This window comes from Phoca vitulina, unplaced genomic scaffold, assembly GCF_004348235.1.
Source record: "Phoca vitulina isolate PV1807 unplaced genomic scaffold, GSC_HSeal_1.0 scaffold67, whole genome shotgun sequence".
Taxonomy (NCBI): Eukaryota; Metazoa; Chordata; class Mammalia; order Carnivora; family Phocidae; genus Phoca; species Phoca vitulina.
The window spans coordinates 5,025,443-5,042,412 of NW_022589770.1; the positions used below are offsets into that span (position 1 = coordinate 5,025,443).

The following is a 16,970-nucleotide window of genomic DNA, read 5'->3' on the forward strand; positions in this document are numbered from 1 at the left end:
CGTTAGGATTGCAGTTTTAATAGTCCTTGGTGCTTCAAATTTAAAAGAAAAGAAATAGGACTTTCTCGTATTACAATTTCAAGGAAAAGGCCCATTCAGCGAGGTGTGAGAGGCCTACAAGCTGCACACCCTGCAACAGCCTCATGCTCCGATTGCATCTATCGGTTTTTGTACAGTTTTTTGGATGGATGGTGCAAACCGCTCAAGTGCAGCATTAAAGCCTCCCCACCCTGGGAAACGATGCAAGAACATGCAGCTTAGGCTGCCAGGTTCTTCCCAACACACAGCCAAGGGCTGGAGGCCCGGATACCCGCCCCCAAACCCGGTCCACAACAATCGTTTCCTCCCTCCCCGCCTTTTACATACAGTACACATACAAATACACACACGCAGAGTAGCCAGCAGGGGCGGGCCGGGCCCGACCACTCTGCAAGCCGCAGGGGGGAGCCGCCGCAGGCCGAGCTGTTTTCGCCCACTCATTTGTTCCTTCGCCCCAGTATCTCTCTGCACTTGGCTGTAACTGCTGGGCAAAAGCCAACTTGGAGATCTAGCGGCTTCTGAAGTTCCGCTTCCGAGCCACGCACCTCAGGCCGGTGCTGCGTTGCCCCCCCCTGCCTCGGCCAGCAGTTGGTGCCGCCCCAGTGCTAGCGGGCGCCGAGCGGGAGCCGCGCGGGAGCAGCGCAGCGACGGCGGCGGCAGCGGCGGCGGCGGTTGCGATTCGGAGCCGTTGAGACGCCTCTGCGGCAGCTGGTGGCGCAGGTGGCTTGCGTGGACGCGGGCAGAGGCGGCCGGCCCGCCACCGCAGCCTCAGCGCCCGCGGCCCCGGCAGGTGAGCGGGCGGCGGGGACTCGCCCCGCCCCCCCCTCAGTGGCCTCGCTCCTGGCTGTAGCGGGGAAGTGGCCGCGGCCCGCCGGGGAGAGCCGAGGGGCGGCCCGGGGCTGCGACCGTCGGGAAGCAGGTTGGGGGAGATGTCGGGTGTGGATGGGAGGGGGACGTTCCCCTTTCCTATGCCATCTTTTTTCCCTCTCCCCAGACCCCCTCCCTCTTGGGGCTTAAGCCCGGAGAAAAAAGCCAGAGGAAAGATGGGGCGGGAGAAAGGGGACTTGGGGGCTGAGAAGCATCTCAGCCTCAGGTGGTGGCGTCTTTTCGGTCGTCGAGCGGTGGAGCTGCCGAAGCCTGGAGGGGTAGCTACCGGGCTGCGGAGGCCGCGCACTCGCGGGGGAGGAGCGGGAGGCGGCTCTCCCCTCACTCTCCCACCCCCACCCCTCCCCGGCCCTCCCCTCCCCCTCCCCCGGGCCTCCCCGTGCGGCCCCTCCCTTCGGGTTTCTGAGCATTAACCGCCCTCGGTGCTCTCCCTCGCAGGCGCGTCGGAACGCCCGGAGGCATCTTCCCCCTCCCGCCGCCCCGGGAGCCTCGGCTCCCGTCCGCCCTCCGGCATCCCCTCGCCGTCCGCACCGCCGCGCCTCCTCCCTGGGCTTCAGACCCCCGGCCTCGCCCCCGAAACATGACTCGCGATTTCAAACCTGGAGACCTCATCTTCGCCAAGATGAAAGGTTACCCTCATTGGCCAGCTCGAGTAAGTGATTTTAGCTTTCGCATTTAGCGGTGCTACCTTCCTCAGGGGCCTACTTCTTACCCTTTCTCTTAATTTTGTTCTCGTGTCCTTTTCCCCCCTTGCTTTCCTTTGGTCTCATTTGTAACCTTTCGTTTTAGCTTTTTGCCCAGGCATCTCCTGTGGAATTGTAAAAATCCAGGTGTTTCTACTTAAGCGTTTCCCTGTGGGTTTGTTTTTGACAGACTTAGGCAGGTTTTCTTAATAGGAAATACTTAAACGTGATGCCAGTTAATAATGTTCCATTGTAGGTGAAAATAATCAAGGTTGGATTTTATGTTTACCGTTTAATGAAACATTGACTTTTTAAAAATTTTAAGTAAAAGGCAGAGTATCTGGAGTTTATGCAGGCTCTTGGATGTCAAAGATGTGATTAAATTGGTTTCATAGGGATTTTTTATGTTTTGTGGTTGATGAGGCCTTGTGGATTTGCTTGTTTAATACAGAGATTCAGGACTGGATATTTTTGAAAATTTTACAATAAGTTTTTTGTAAATTTATTTTCACGTTTGTATTCGTGAAGTTTGCCTTATGACCTTGAAGAAGTTGTTTTACCTCTTTGTTTCCCATAGGCAAAAGAGCAGTAGACCCAGATTCCTAGGTTCACATCTAGTGGTACAGAGAGGTAATTAAAGCCCAGGATTTTTGTGACATTTAACAATTGAGACTAATACATAAACGCCATTTTCAGAAAAAGAGGTCTTTTTGTTAGCTTATGGTAGGACTTGGGTTCTAAGATCACGATAGAACCAAAAAACTGTTGAGATCTATTAGATTAGAATGCTCAAGATCTTCTTTAAATACAAATTCTGAAGTTGTAATTTCCACCAATTTACTCTTCTTTGAGGAGTGTATTTCTTAAAGACAATTAAATCCTGTATTTTTAATTACGTCAGCTGGGAGAAAACATAGCCATTGGTTACAGAGACTCATGTAGTGTGTTTGCTCACTGCTGTGCAAGTATAAAATGTTTACTGTTCTCTTGATTTTTCCCATCCAGTTCTTGCTTACAGGTTTCCTTCCTAAACCTGGAAAGAATTTTACTCCCCAGTCTATTAAGTCTACCTTTTTACTGAAGTCTTATCTTGAACAATCTTTACTCCTAATTCTTACCTATATATTTGACACTCTAATCTATTTCCTTTGTGATAACATTTTAACTCTTAGGTTCATGCTTTGATTTCCAAATAGATTATAAGGGTTTTTTGTTTTTTTAGATTGTAAGCTTCTTGAGGGCAATAGACATAAACTGAATTTCTTCATGTCCCCCACAGTCCTTAGTATGTAATCATGTACTTATACAACACGATTTCTTGTTTGAATAGAGGAGAGGGAAACTGGGCAGGTTTAAGGCTTCTCCAGGATACTTTTTTTCATGGTTTTAACATCCTTATTTATTTTGAGTTGTTATAAAATCTGAGGTTATAGGGTATATCTGTATTCACATTTTGGTGCTACACTACAGTTGAAAGCCAAATGAAAACGTTTAAAAAGTTACCTACTTTTCTTACAAATTGTTCTCTTCACATGCTTCATTGTGTTAGATGATTAAGAGTTGATACTGCAAGCAGAATAAATAGCCTTAGGAGGGCCAGAGTATTTTCCTTCTTTAATAAGTTCTATATTCAACAAGTTCACTTGGAATGGGAAATTTTTGTCTCTTCTTTTTTTCTTTAGAAGCAGCTGAATTTGGTTTGATATTCTGTGTCCGAGAACTATATTCCTTTTTCTATCTTCTCTAATTTTAACAAGTTATGTCTTTGCTTTAGAGAGATTAGGGTATTTATTATCATCTATGAAGATGACAGTTGTCCATATTTTGATTTTAATGTTTTGTCTCTATATTTCAAACTTCCTTAATTTTAAGTTTTGCATGTTCTTATAATCCTCTATCAGTAATAATTGTTTTTACAGTCAACTTTTTAAAAATTGCCTAACACTTATTAAACTCCGTAGGTGCTCCACATTTAAAACTGTTTGCTAGCAGAAAGAAGCATATGAACTGGGCTGACAGAAAATATCCCTTAAGGGCCCTAAGGATTTTCACAGTTCTTGGGGCCTTCTCATGAGGTTGAAATGACCAGTATAATGATGGTATAGGTGAGGAAATTAAAGTCCCTAAGAGTGTTAGGTGATAATGATTCTGTTGATGTCTGAAACCTTCAGAATGAGAAACAGTCAAATCACTTTCACCGTCTTTTCTTCAACATGGTAATGCATACAGAGCGTAGTAGGTCCTCAGATGGTCTGCTCCCTTCTTAACAAAGCTAATTGATTTTTTAAAATATCTTTGAAATTAGGAAGGTTATGACACAGAAATATTATTATGAAGTTAAGTAATGAAAAAATTGAAATGTTAAATTCTGGCTTGATATTACTGCCTGATGGCTTTACCTTTGAGGTCTGCTTTTCCTTTATTGTTAAGAGAAAGTAACAAGTATTACAGATATGTTAGACATGATAGAACCTGATACTTCCTTCATTACTTAATTAGAATGATTGAAAGAGAAATGAAAAAGGAATAGAACTTCATCTGATTCCGCCATGTAGGTACAAGATCTTTCTAGAACATGTGTTCCAAACTTTGAGAAATACTGCTTGAAACTTTCATTAATGTCTGCTTTTACATTTCTCTGGTATTTGTGTAGCCTCCCTGCAGAAATATCATTTAGGATTTTTGAACGGGTTTGGGCTCCCTTATCTGAAATGCTCGGGATTAGATATGTTTAAAAAACCAAAATTCGAGGTAACCATGGCACATACAGTATATATTTTGCTCCCTCTAGGCTTCTAGAATAGCACATGGTAATCTAACAGAGTATTTTTGCAGAGAAGCATCAGTAGAAACATTGGTGGATAAAAGAAATGACAAAATAGCTTCAGTGTCCAGGTTTTGTCATCAAATGAATTTTGAGAAATATTTTGGGTTTCAAAACTTCTTGGGTTTCAGAACTGGGATAGGGATTATGACCTATAGAACTGGTCTAATTTTATAAGACCCTTTTTGGATGTCTTGTTCTCACTTTATTCTGGTGTGTTGAGGTGTGTGTGATTTAAAAGATTTTAATTTTTCTGATCTTTCTTTTAGGTAGATGAAGTTCCTGATGGAGCTGTAAAACCACCCACAAACAAACTACCCATTTTCTTTTTTGGAACTCATGAGACGTAAGTCCTTTTAGCTCTAAAGGCAAATCAGAGTTAATTTCATAGGGTCATTGAGCATAAAATGAAAAGTAGAGACTACTTCAAAGAGAAAATAGTAGAGTAATAATAGGAAACTTTTAAGATCATCTTTGAATTTTGGAAAAAGTCTTCAAGTTTCCCTTTTAAAATTTATTTTTAGGGCAGAAAAATTAGACGCTGCAGGTTTAACTTTCATTGGAATAGATGTTTCCTTAATTATAAAAGAGGGATATATATGGATCCCCTCAGCTACCTGAAGAATGACTCATAGATAAAAGTGTGTAAAGAAAGTTCTTAACAGGGCATTTGGTATTGATATTTAGTATAATAAATGCTTTTCATAAGGACAGCCTAGCACCTTGTTTTCGGCTTTGGCGATATTAGCCACACAAATGGTATATTATGGGAAGAGTGAGAAGAAGTCTGGATGGTTCTCTCTCGTGTGTATTTATGTGGTCCTGAGAGCCACTGGGACTACCCTGCTGCCCCTGGTGGATATGTGGGCAGAGGACCAATTTGGTAGAGCAAATTACTCTTTCAAAAATTGCAACCCAATATTGTTGAACTGGTACTTCTAGGTGCATAGGACTACTCTACTCCAAGGCCTATTTCGTTGATTTGGTGTATGACATCCTACATACCTATAATTTAATAGTCTTAGAAGTACTGTTTATATAATTTTGCTGATTTTGGACTTGAAGTTTAAAATTTGCAATAATTTTGGTAGAGTAGGCTTGTTTACCTTGGACCAGGAGAAACAAAGTTGTTGATATAGCTAATTAGAATTATGTGTTCCTAACAGTGTCTACAAAGGCAACAGTTGGTTTGATGTTAGCTAACGTATGAACTTTCACATAATTTCTTTTGACAGCTTTATTGAGATGAAGTTTACATCATAAAGTTTCACTTGTTTAAAGTCTGTAATTCAGTGGGTTTTAGTACATTTATTTTCATATCCATTAGCAGTTATTCTCCATTCCCTCCTCCCAAGAATTGGACAACCGCTCTGTAGATTTGCCAATTCTGGATGTGTCATATTAATGGTATTATACAATGTTGCATAATTATTATTTTTTTGAATGCAGTTTTGAGTCTAGAATTGGATCAGCTTTCATAATTACTTTGAGTCGGGTTTAGGTATATCCTAAACGTCAAAACTTAAGTTTTGAAATGATGCATTTCTGACTCAGTAAGAAATGATGCATTTCTGACTCAGTAGGGTAATCTACCATTTAAAAAATTCCCATAAAATTAATAGGAAAAGCTATCTTTTGATGAAAAATTTGTGAACTCGCTATTGGAGTAGCGGTTTACAAAATGTGGTCCTAGGTCAAGCTGCACCAGCATCACATGGGAATTTTAGACACGCAAAGTCTTGGACTCCACCTCACAACTACTGAATCAGAAACTGGGGTGTGGGGCCCAGCAATCTGTTTTAACAAGGCTCCCAGATGATTCTGATGCATGTGAGGTTTGGAAACACTGTAGTAATATGAGTAGATGTTCCTTAGATTTTTTTCAGTTTTGTAAGTTTAGGATTCTTTAAATGTGATTTTTCTGAAATGGAACAGATTTTCTATACTTTCATATGTGGCCTTACAGCTTCATAGAACACATAGTTTATATTATGTTTAGAGGAATGACTATACCTTCCCCTAGCATTTGAAAATGAAGATTTTTATGTTGTAAATATCTGTAAATTTTAAAACAACACCAAATAACCAAACTTTCATTAAGCGTTGTTTGGTTAATAACAAAATAACAAAATATTGAATGATTAGGGAAGACAATGAATTAATATTTAAGAAATTGGAATATGTTCAAGGATTTAGAATATAAAATTAAGCTAATATTAAATTTTCATTTCAACATCTGATGTTTTGTGCTTTAGTGTTGTCATAAGTATAACATTTATCTTCAGAAAGGCAGCGCTGCTGTGTCTCCATTGGTCTGGTGACTTGATTTTTTTTTGTATTTAAGGTTAATTTTTAGAAACTAGGTCTCTGATGATTTGCCTTGGTACCCCCTTCCCCCCACCAAATTGGGATGGTGTTTATTGGGAGCCTTTCAGTGTGGATTTTGCATAAATGAGAGTTTATTCTAACAGCCTATAGTTAGGGATATGGGAAAGGAAGAACATGGGAGAAGAAATGGCCATTTGGAAAACTATACTTATTCATAACTGATTTATAGAGTAAGTTTTTTTAAAGATATTTTTTAAATGTGAATTTAGTGCAGAACCTTTTTGGAGCTTCATTCATTCTTGCTCTGACCTAGAAACTTTGGTTTTTCTTAGCATTTTACAACATTCACAGTAAATTCATCTAGCAGTCAAATTTTGAATATTAGACAACAATGAGCCCTTATGTATACCAACTGTGACCATCTGCTAGGTATCCTAAAACTAACATTCAAGACAGATTCTTAGTAAAGGAGACTGACAAGGACCCAGTGCTTTGCTGGAGCCAATTTGTGGTGTTATCTTTGATTACATATTATAGTCTTTTCCCTTCCTCCCCACTAGCAGTCAGCCAGCAAGTTTTATTCTTTTCTTTTAGAGTGCGTTATGATCTGTCCACCCTTCTCTGTCTCCTCTACTACAGCTTCAGCCCATAGAGTGTCCTAACCTGGGCGCCTGGGTGGCTCAGTTGGTTAAGCGTCTGCCTTCATCTCAGGTCGTGATCCCAGAGTCCTAGGATGAGTGCCCCCTCCTCGTGCCCTCGCTCTCTAACAAATAAATAAATAAAAAAAATCTTTTTTTAAAAAGTGTCCTGACCCTATCTTGGTTTCAGTTTGCACTCTTCATATATAGTCAAAGTGATCTTCATATCCTAGTCAGATCATGTCATTTCCCTGTCCAGAAATCTTCAGTGGCTTCCTAATTAACATTACCAACAAACAGGACCCCCAAAATTTATCTATAAATGCTGTTTATTAAGAACTGTATGAATTAGCCTGTGCTTACCTCTCCAACCTCATATTTTTTTCACTGTTACATAAATCTACTTTCTCTTGTCTTAGGTCCTTCCTTATTTTTTTCTTTGTTGGGAAACGCCCTCAGATTTTCAGTCATTTAGATCTTAGCTCACGTCCTCTTTTTCATACTTAATTTCTTCATTGCTATGATGACTGATATTTTTTTTTTTCCTTCGCCCCCAAGTGAAGAGCTTGGAGAGCAGAGACCTTTATTTATCTTGTTTGTCATCATTTACATAAGTGCCTGGTGCATAGTAGCTGTTAAATAAATATTTGGTGATAGATTGAAAGTGTACACCCTAGATAAAATCATTTGTTGATTATGAATTTGCTGTCCATTAACCAACATTTATATAGTGTTTTAAGACAACTAGATCAGAAGACCGTTTATGAATTCTGACTGCCATTTACCTGCTACATGACCTTGGGTAGGTTACTTAGCCTTGTGTCCTTATTTGTAAAATGGGAATAATTTACCTCAGAATTTTGGGGTATAAACAACATACTACATGAAAAATGCTTAGAACAGTGTTTTGCATGTATTAATAAATGTCAGCTACTAAAGATAACATTAGCATATTATTTTTCAAAGACAAATTAATACTTAGAAGTGTTAAATTGTTTGAAATGCAGTTTGAGTTTTGCTGATTGCTATTGCTTACTTAGGAAATACTCTCACAGGTCTGTCTCTAAAGTCTAGAAAATTTAAATGAAGATGTTACTTTGTTGAATTTATCTCCTTACTGATTTTTGTCTTAATACAAAGAGGTTGGAGGCTCAGTTCTAGGAGCTTCAAAAATATCCATCACAGGCTGTTTTAAAACCAGCCTGATACATAGTTTTAGGAGTGAGGATGAATGGGGAGGTGGCAGTTTTTTGTATAACCTGTCCACAAGAAAGGAATAAAGAAATGAAATCATAGGCTGGGATTTTACCGTCTTCGCTTGTTCTTCTATACAACTTCTGTACTCTACCCATAATTAACTGCATGTGTTGGTGTGGAACTTTATACAGTATAGTTTCTCATAAGCCTTATACTATTTATTCATCTCTATACCAGCGGGCTCATGGCATATAGTAGATATATAGTGAGTTGTCTCTTGAATCGTTTGCTGTTAGAAAGAATGCATGCTGGGACGGTTGGGTGGCTCAGTCAGTTGAGCGTCTGCCTTCAGCTCAGGTCATGATCCCAGGTTCCTGGGATCGAGCCCTGCATCAGGCTCCCTGCTCATCAGGCTCCCTGCTTCTCCTGCCTGCTCTGCTTGCTCTGCCTACCGCTCCCCCTGCTTGTGCTTGCTCTATCTCTCTCTCTGACAAATAATAAAATCTTAAAAAAAAAAAAGGAATGCATGCTGTTATAAAACCTAGTTATAGGGGCGCCTGGATGGCTCAGTGGTTAAACGTCTGCCTTTTGCTCAGGTCATGGTCCCAGGACCTTGGGACCGAACCCAGTGTCAGGCTCCCTGCTCAATGGGGAGCCTGCTTCTGCCTGCCGCTCTGTCTGCTTGTGCTCACTTGCGCGTGCTCGCTCTCTGCCAAATAGATAAAATCTTAAAAAAAAATAAAACCTAGTTATGAAACAGTATATTTCATATTTTGTGATTTAATAATAATGGAGAAATGAAGCAACAAGTAAGAATCAGTGTTTTCGGAAATAGGGCTGTTTAGTAGTACTACTTGGCAACAGTTAAGTAAGTTTTGAGCTTTGTATCTTCAGCTCTGATAAGCTTTCCCATTTTTTACATATGACCTCTGCTTTGCCTTAAAGGGAGAGAGCCCCAGGTGTGTGATAATTGAGCTTTGGTGAGGGATACATCTGGTGACCCTTGAACAACATGGGTTTGAACTGCGCAAGTCTGCTTATGCAGACTTTTTTACAGTACTGTAAATACATTTTTTCTTTATGATTTTTTAAATAATGTTTCATTTTTCCTAACTTTATTGTAAGAATATAGTATATAATACATGTAACATATAAAATGTGTGTTTCTGGTCTGCAGTAGGCTATTAGTAGTTAAGTTTAGGGGGAGACGAAGTTATGGATTTTTGACCGTATGGGGGGTCAGCATCCCAAACCCCCACCTTGTTCAAGGGCCAACTGTTAATGATTTGCTATTTTTTTTTAAAGATTTTATTTATTTATTTGACAGACACAGCGAGAGAGGGAACACAAGCAGGGGGAGTGGGAGAGGGAGAAGCAGGCCTCCCGCTGAGCAGGGAGCCCGATGTGGGGCTCGATCCCAGGACCCTGGGATCATGACCTGAGCTGAAGGCAGATGCTTAACGACTGAGCCACCCAGGCGCCCCGATTTGCTATTTTCTTAGGACATTTTACGTTAGCCTTGATTCTTAAGGGCGAGGACATTGGTATTTAAAGTCAGAGTTGATATATACAGGGATATGGTATCAGTATTTTAGTAGGTGTTTCAGAGACCGTATTACAGTGAATAGAGGAAACCCTGAAACCCTCTTAACAAATACTGTACAAAGTTGAGGCTCTGCTGTTTAATAGCTAGATGACCTTGCTTCAATGAGTTAATCCTTCTGGTCTTCAGTTTTCTAATCTTTCTTTTTTTTTTTTTTTTTTTTAAAGATTTTATTTATTTATTTGAGAGAGAGAGAATGAGAGAGAGCACATGAGAGGGGGGAAGGTCAGAGGGAGAAGCAGACTCCCTGCCGAGCAGGGAGCCCGATGCGGGACTCGATCCAGGGACTCCAGGATCATGACCTGAGCCGAAGGCAGTTGCTTAACCAACTGAGCCACCCAGGCGCCCCCAGTTTTCTAATCTTTCAAGTGAGGATTTTGGTGATACCTAAGTTCCTTTTCACCTCTGGAATTTGATGGGTAACTCTGAATTAACGTGTATCTTTTCATTGTTAAAAAGTTTTCTATAAAGGAAACAAGTCATTTTTATTCCTGTTTTTAAGAAATGACCCCAAAACCTGTTAAGGTTTTGATGTATTTTCTTTGAGATTTGTAGGTCATTTTATTTATTTTTTAAATCTTAATTTTAAAACTTTTTATTAATTTATTTTTGGTATGTCATTTTAAAATGGGCTGCCTTGAAGAATGAGTCAGAGCCATAGCCACATCAGGTTGTGCCCTTGGGGACTAGTGATGGCTGTCTAAACAATAATCAAGACCCTCTTCATTAAACCTATGGGATTGCATCCCCAGGGAGGATTCTATGTATGTGTGTGTGGGCGCGTGGGCATGTGCTTGTAGTTGTTTTTCTTTTTTTTTTTTTTTTTTTTTTTTTTTCAATGTAGTAGGCATATATACTATTGTATAAGTTTGGGGCACCTGGGTGGCTCAGTTGGTTGAGTGTCTGACTCTTGATTTTGGCTCAGATCATCAGGGTCCTGAGATAGAGCCCCATGTTAGGCTCTGGAGCTCAGCAAGGCGTTTGCTTGTCCCTCTCCCTCTGCTGCTCCCCCCCCCCCCACTAGCACCTGCTCTCTCCCTCTCTCTCAATAAATAAATAACAATCTTTAAAAAATGTGTAAGTTTAAGGTGTATTGATTTGATACATTTCTGTATTGCAATACGATTACCACTATAGCAATAGCTAACACTGCCATCGTGTTCCATAATTATCATTTCTTTTTTACAATGAGAATGCGGGAGGATTCTTCTTTCTTCCTCCATGGTTTGAGTCTCATTAAGGGGTTCCTTAGTCTTGAACATACTCCTTGACCCAGCAATTCTACTGAGAATATGTTATGAAGATAGGTGCAAAGATTGAGCAATATTATATTTATTATGGCTGCATTATTTGTAATAGAAAATATGTTACAGAAAGTAGTCCAACAATAGGCAAGTCAGTTTTGAGATAGCCATTCAGTGAAATAATATGTAGCTATTAGTAATTATTGCCATGAAGAGATGTTCATTTTAATTTGAAAAAGGATGGCTGAATATGTAGCATATACATCTAAATTATGTATTAATATGTATACATACAGCTAAAAAGTGGGCTGAAACAGTGGCTATCTATAGTTGGTAAAATTATGGATTGTTTTTGTTCGGTAGGATGTGTACTTACTAAAGAATATTTTCAACAGCTTTATTGAGATATAATGCATATCTTATGCAATTCATCCATTTAAAGTGTACAATTCAGTACATAGTATATACAAGAGAGGAGTGCAGCCATTAGCACAATTTTAAAACATTTTCATCATGCCAAGAAGAAACCCGGTGCCCTTTAGCAGATACTTCCCATTTCTCCCCAGTTCTGTCTCCTGTCTTACCATGGCAGTCACTAATCTATTTCCTTGTTCTGAGTGTTTCATATAAATGGAACTGTATAACATGTGGTCTTTAATGACTGGCTTTTTTCATTTATCATGTTTTCAAGGTTAATCTGTATTGTATCATGTGATAGTTCTTCATTACTTTTTATTGCCAAATACTCCATTGTATTAATCTAGCATATTTTATTTATCCATTCATCAATGTATAGACATTTGGATTGTTTTTACTTTTGGCTATTATGAATACAAGTTTTGTGTGTACCAGTTTTTGCATGGACGTGGTTTTACTTCCGTAGGAGTGGAATTCCTGGGTCAAATGATAACTTTATGTTTAATCCTTTCGGGAATTGCCAGACCGTTGTCAAATCAGCCATGCATCATTTTAACATTCCTACGAGCAATGTATGAGGATTTTAATTTATCAGTATCTTTGCCAAGATGTGTTATTATCTGTCTTTTTTATTATAGCTATCCTAGTTGGTGTGAAGGTAGTATCTTGTGGTTTTGATTTGCATTTTACTGATGACTAATGATATGGAGCATCTTTTCATGTGTGAATATTTTTTAACCTTCTGTACATCATGTGAACTATTTAGAGTTATAAAGGTTTTCTCACTTGGAAAAGCATTGTTATTTAAATTTTGGTATGTTGATAAAGATGCAGATTTAAGTAGGACTCACGCAGTTGACCCTTGAACAGTGTGGGTGTTAGAGGCGCTGACCCTCCATGCAGTTGAAAATCTGCAAATAACTTTGACTCCCCAAAAACTTAACTACTAGCCTACTGTTGACTGGAAGCCTTATCGATAATATAATTAGCACATATTTTGTATGGTACGTGTATTATATGCTGTATTCTTATAATAAAGTAAGCTAGAGAAAATACATTTACAATGCCAAAAAAAAAAAAAAAATCCCCTTCATACGTGGACCTGCACAGTTCAAACCTGTTTTGTTCAAGAGTCAGCTAAACTGTGAACATAATAGTAAAAATAAAAGAAAGTAGAGCTTGAAATCTGAATCTAGGGAAGGATCAGGGGAGAGTTTTTTAAAAACCTATTCAGCAAAAGTAAGAATAACAGTTATCCAAGTATAATCAAAAGGTATATGTAAAACAAGGTGGTGTGAATGAGACCAAATATAAATGATTACATTGTATGAATAGAATTCTGTTAAGACTTTCAGATTGGAAAAAATCTTTCAGATGGGAATAAATAATCTAGCTGTGTCTTTCTTTGTGAGACAAAGCTCAAATAAGACATGACCAAGTAACGATATAATATAGTCACAAAGAAAGCAAGAGTGGCAGTATTACTATCTAATAAAAATAGAATTTTGAAGTCAAAGCATGAAGAGGAGAGAAGGGTACAGGCCCAGTATGCATGAATTTTGTTACCAAGTTTTAGTTAAATAACACCAGTCCCCCAATAACATGGTTCAAATTTCACATGCCCTGGAATATTAACTGTAATTGCATAAACCACAAAATTTGCTGCTAGCTCTTCAGTCCACAAGTCAGAATATAAATAACAGATGCATAGCATGTCACTTTTTTCAAAGGCTCTTAGTGATTGGTCAGTGTGCTTTCTATTCATGCATAGATGACAGTGTGTAGTGGTGGTGGTGCATTTTTATCTCAATGATATACCCAGTCAGGTTACTTTTAAAAAACAATACAGGGAATTGGCCAACAAAGATGAAAGTGCAGCAAAGAAACAAATTAATAACACTAGAAGTGAAATTTGAACTGAATGTAAGTGGAGTTACAGAACAGCTAATCTTCAAATGTAGACATGCTGCATCTGGAGAGACTGCATATGCAGCCAGAGGAACTTGGTGAAGGCAAGCTTAGCAACATAAATGAGGAAAGTGGTTGTAATACAAAGGATGAAGCTGTCTCAGAGGCAGTGATGCCAACAAAAAGCATTACAGATATTTCACAACATTCAAAGTGCAGAGGATAAAATGTTGGAAGCTGATCAGGCTTAGAAAGGAATATGACAATTTGCCAAGGCATAGAAAATATGCTCGCTCCATACATGAGTTATATGATCAGAAGAAAGTAAGCACTGTTCAAACTATTCTTCCTGAGTCACATTTTTTTTTTACAAAGAAAAACTTCAGTCTCAATTTTTCTAATGTTTTACATTACAGTGTACTAAATAAATATTTTTTCATGTCTTTGTCAATAATAGAGTTTAATGTTTTGACAATTTCAAATTATGGAACGACCATAATTTTTCCCCTTGTTAATTTAGATTGCCTTGCTATGTCTTTTTTTCTTTAAGATTTATTTATTTGTGTGTGTGAATGGGGGGAGGGGCAAAGGGAGAGAACCTTCAAGCAGAAACCCTGCTGAGTGTGGAGCCTGACAAGAGGGCTCAATCTCAGGACCCTAAGATCTTGACCTATCATGACCTTAGCTGAAACCAGACGCCTAACCAACTGAGCCATCCAGGGCCCTTTTGCATGGTCATTTTTATAGTCTCATGCTGTCATGCAAAGTAAGGACTATCTGTTTTAAGAAAAGAAAAATAACCCACGTAAAATGAACTGTCAAACCTTTATACACTAAATAACATCGTGGTAGAATCAGTCTTCTCTTTTGAATAGCTTATAGGTTTAGAGTCATATCTAAAAATGCCCATGTTTGAAGTTTTAAAATACTCTTGTGTGATTTTATTAAGTATTTAAGATCCCTTGCACTTTTGGAAGTTCTTGATGCCACAAATTTGGAGCCCATTGGGCATTTTGAACTGTAGGATGGTGCTGTGTTTGTACATTGCTGCTTAGTATCCAACCTTTCTTCAGTTTTCTTTCCAGCTTCTAGGTCTCTGCTGGTACTGTGTTTCTTGTCCTCTTTGGCCTGAGTTGTTTTTGTGCGGTTTTGCAAGAATTTGTGTTGAATTGGTTTGTTCTAACTAGAAGTATATTTGTTTTTGATGGATATTTAACTCAAGTTATTTACTTGGAATTTGAAACATTATGTAGGAAGAATTGTTTAACTTATTTTAACTAAATGTGTTAGTTTTTCTAATTTGAGATGGGTAGGAATGAATGATTCAGAAATTCAGCCTTTTACTAGGAATCAAATGAGATAATGATGATTTAAATGTGCTTTAATCAATGTGCAGTTAAAAGTACATGTATACAGTGAGAATTTCTAAATTATAGAATTTAAATTATAAAGCTGACTTTTATATGCACTGGTTATATTTAAATAGAGCTCTGAGTCTCTTTTTAATTAAAATTTTATCCTAAAGCCTTCTAAAATACTCTAACTGGAGTATTAACTGTAGTCATTAGGTCTTAATTCTTAAAGAATTTCACCAGATAAGGAATTTGTGATATATACCTAATTAATAATTTATAATCTTAAATCATAGCACATTTTAGAGGAGGAGTAATCTGCTTTTCATTTTCCTTTTCCTTTGGAGAATACATGTATATCAAGCAGCATAACCAAAAAACTCATAGGTACAGTGCATGAATTCCTTTATAGAATTGACAGACATCTGCAGGACCAACTGATGTAAGAGATATAGAGTGTCTGTTCTGGAAAATATCTCCAAGTACGCACACCGTTTAGTCTCATCATTCACAGATTCTGTATTTGTGAATTCGCCTGCTCACTAAAAATATACCCAAATCAGTACTCACCGTGCCTTCATGTGCAAGCAGAATGGCAAAAATTTTGAGTGATTTGATGCACACATTCCTAGCTGAGGCTGACCAGGGCAGTACTTTGCCTTCTTGTTTTTGCTCTTATTCTATAAACTGTCCTTTTTGCAGTCCTAGGTAGTGCTATAGTTTTTTCATTTTTGTCCTTTTTTTGTTCTTGGTCCTTTTGCACTTTGTTATAGCCCCCAAATATGGTGCTGAAGTGCTATTTAGCATTCCTAAGTGCCAGAAGGCAGTTCTGTGCTGTATGGAGAGGGTATGTGTTATAATAAGTTGCTGACTGTGAGTTCAATGTGAATGAGTCCCTAACATATGTTGATGTGTCTTTAAACAGAAACACACAAAAAAACAAGATTATGTATTGATTGGTTGACGAAAATGTGACCGACCAGAGGCTCACAGGAACCCTACCCTGTTTTTTCCCTGGGGCAGTGGTGTGTTATTCACTAATCAGTGTTTGTGGTGATTTTATAGGACATAACTACCACAAATACAAGACTGACCCTAATGAATATAGGAATGAACAAACGAACCAGTTATAACCTCTCATTCCTTCATTGAATAAAGTAAAATTCTTAACACATTTTATTCCAAAAACCTATGTATATATACATATAGTAATATACCTTATTAATAGTATTTTATGAGTTGTGTATTATACCAGATTACTTTGAAATGAAATTATATTTGGAGTGCATTTTAAATGGATTGATTAATGCAGTTGTGTCACAGTTCTTTTCATTTGGGGGCATTTTTTTATTATATATATATAAAATTTATTTTAACCATTTTCAAGTGTACAATTCAGTGGCATTAAGTACATTCACATTGTGCAACTTGAGTATTTTTTTTAATATAGGACTGGATTCTAGGAGCTTGTGATTGAATTTAATAAAAGCATTTGAACTTTAATGAGTTATTTGTGTCTACCCTTTAAGATTTTTTAAATAAATTTTGGGTTAAGAATTGTTTATAATTGCATCATAGCATAATGCTATTTAATGACACATATTGGAAATTGCTTTGCACTCACATTTTTCTCCTTCTCCTTTTTTAGTGCTTTTTTAGGCCCAAAGGATATATTTCCTTACTCAGAAAATAAGGAAAAGTACGGCAAACCAAATAAACGAAAAGGCTTTAATGAAGGTTTATGGGAGATAGATAATAATCCGAAAGTGAAATTTTCAAGTCAACAGGTGCGTTACATTGCATAAAATTTAGTATTATTCAGTCTTGGGGGATAATCACTATGCTAGCTGTA

General features: G+C 38.2%; 1 protein-coding gene across 3 annotated transcripts in view; it reads left to right on the forward strand.

Annotated features, from left to right (window-relative positions):
• The first annotated feature begins 674 nt into the window (after positions 1-674).
• The window catches only part of PSIP1 (PC4 and SFRS1 interacting protein 1), a 40,043-nt gene continuing 23,747 nt past the window's right edge, over positions 675-16,970 (forward strand). For 2 of the 3 annotated variants that reach the window (XM_032392317.1, XM_032392316.1), the window contains exons 1-4: positions 677-829; positions 1,363-1,576; positions 4,701-4,777; positions 16,767-16,905. In XM_032392317.1, the coding sequence (XP_032248208.1) occupies positions 1,505-1,576; positions 4,701-4,777; positions 16,767-16,905 (288 nt within the window). In that variant the 5' untranslated portion in view covers positions 677-829; positions 1,363-1,504. Of the gene's footprint in view, positions 830-1,362; positions 1,577-4,700; positions 4,778-16,766; positions 16,906-16,970 lie in introns of all 3 variants that reach the window. The other variant, XM_032392315.1, reaches the window with a different exon arrangement.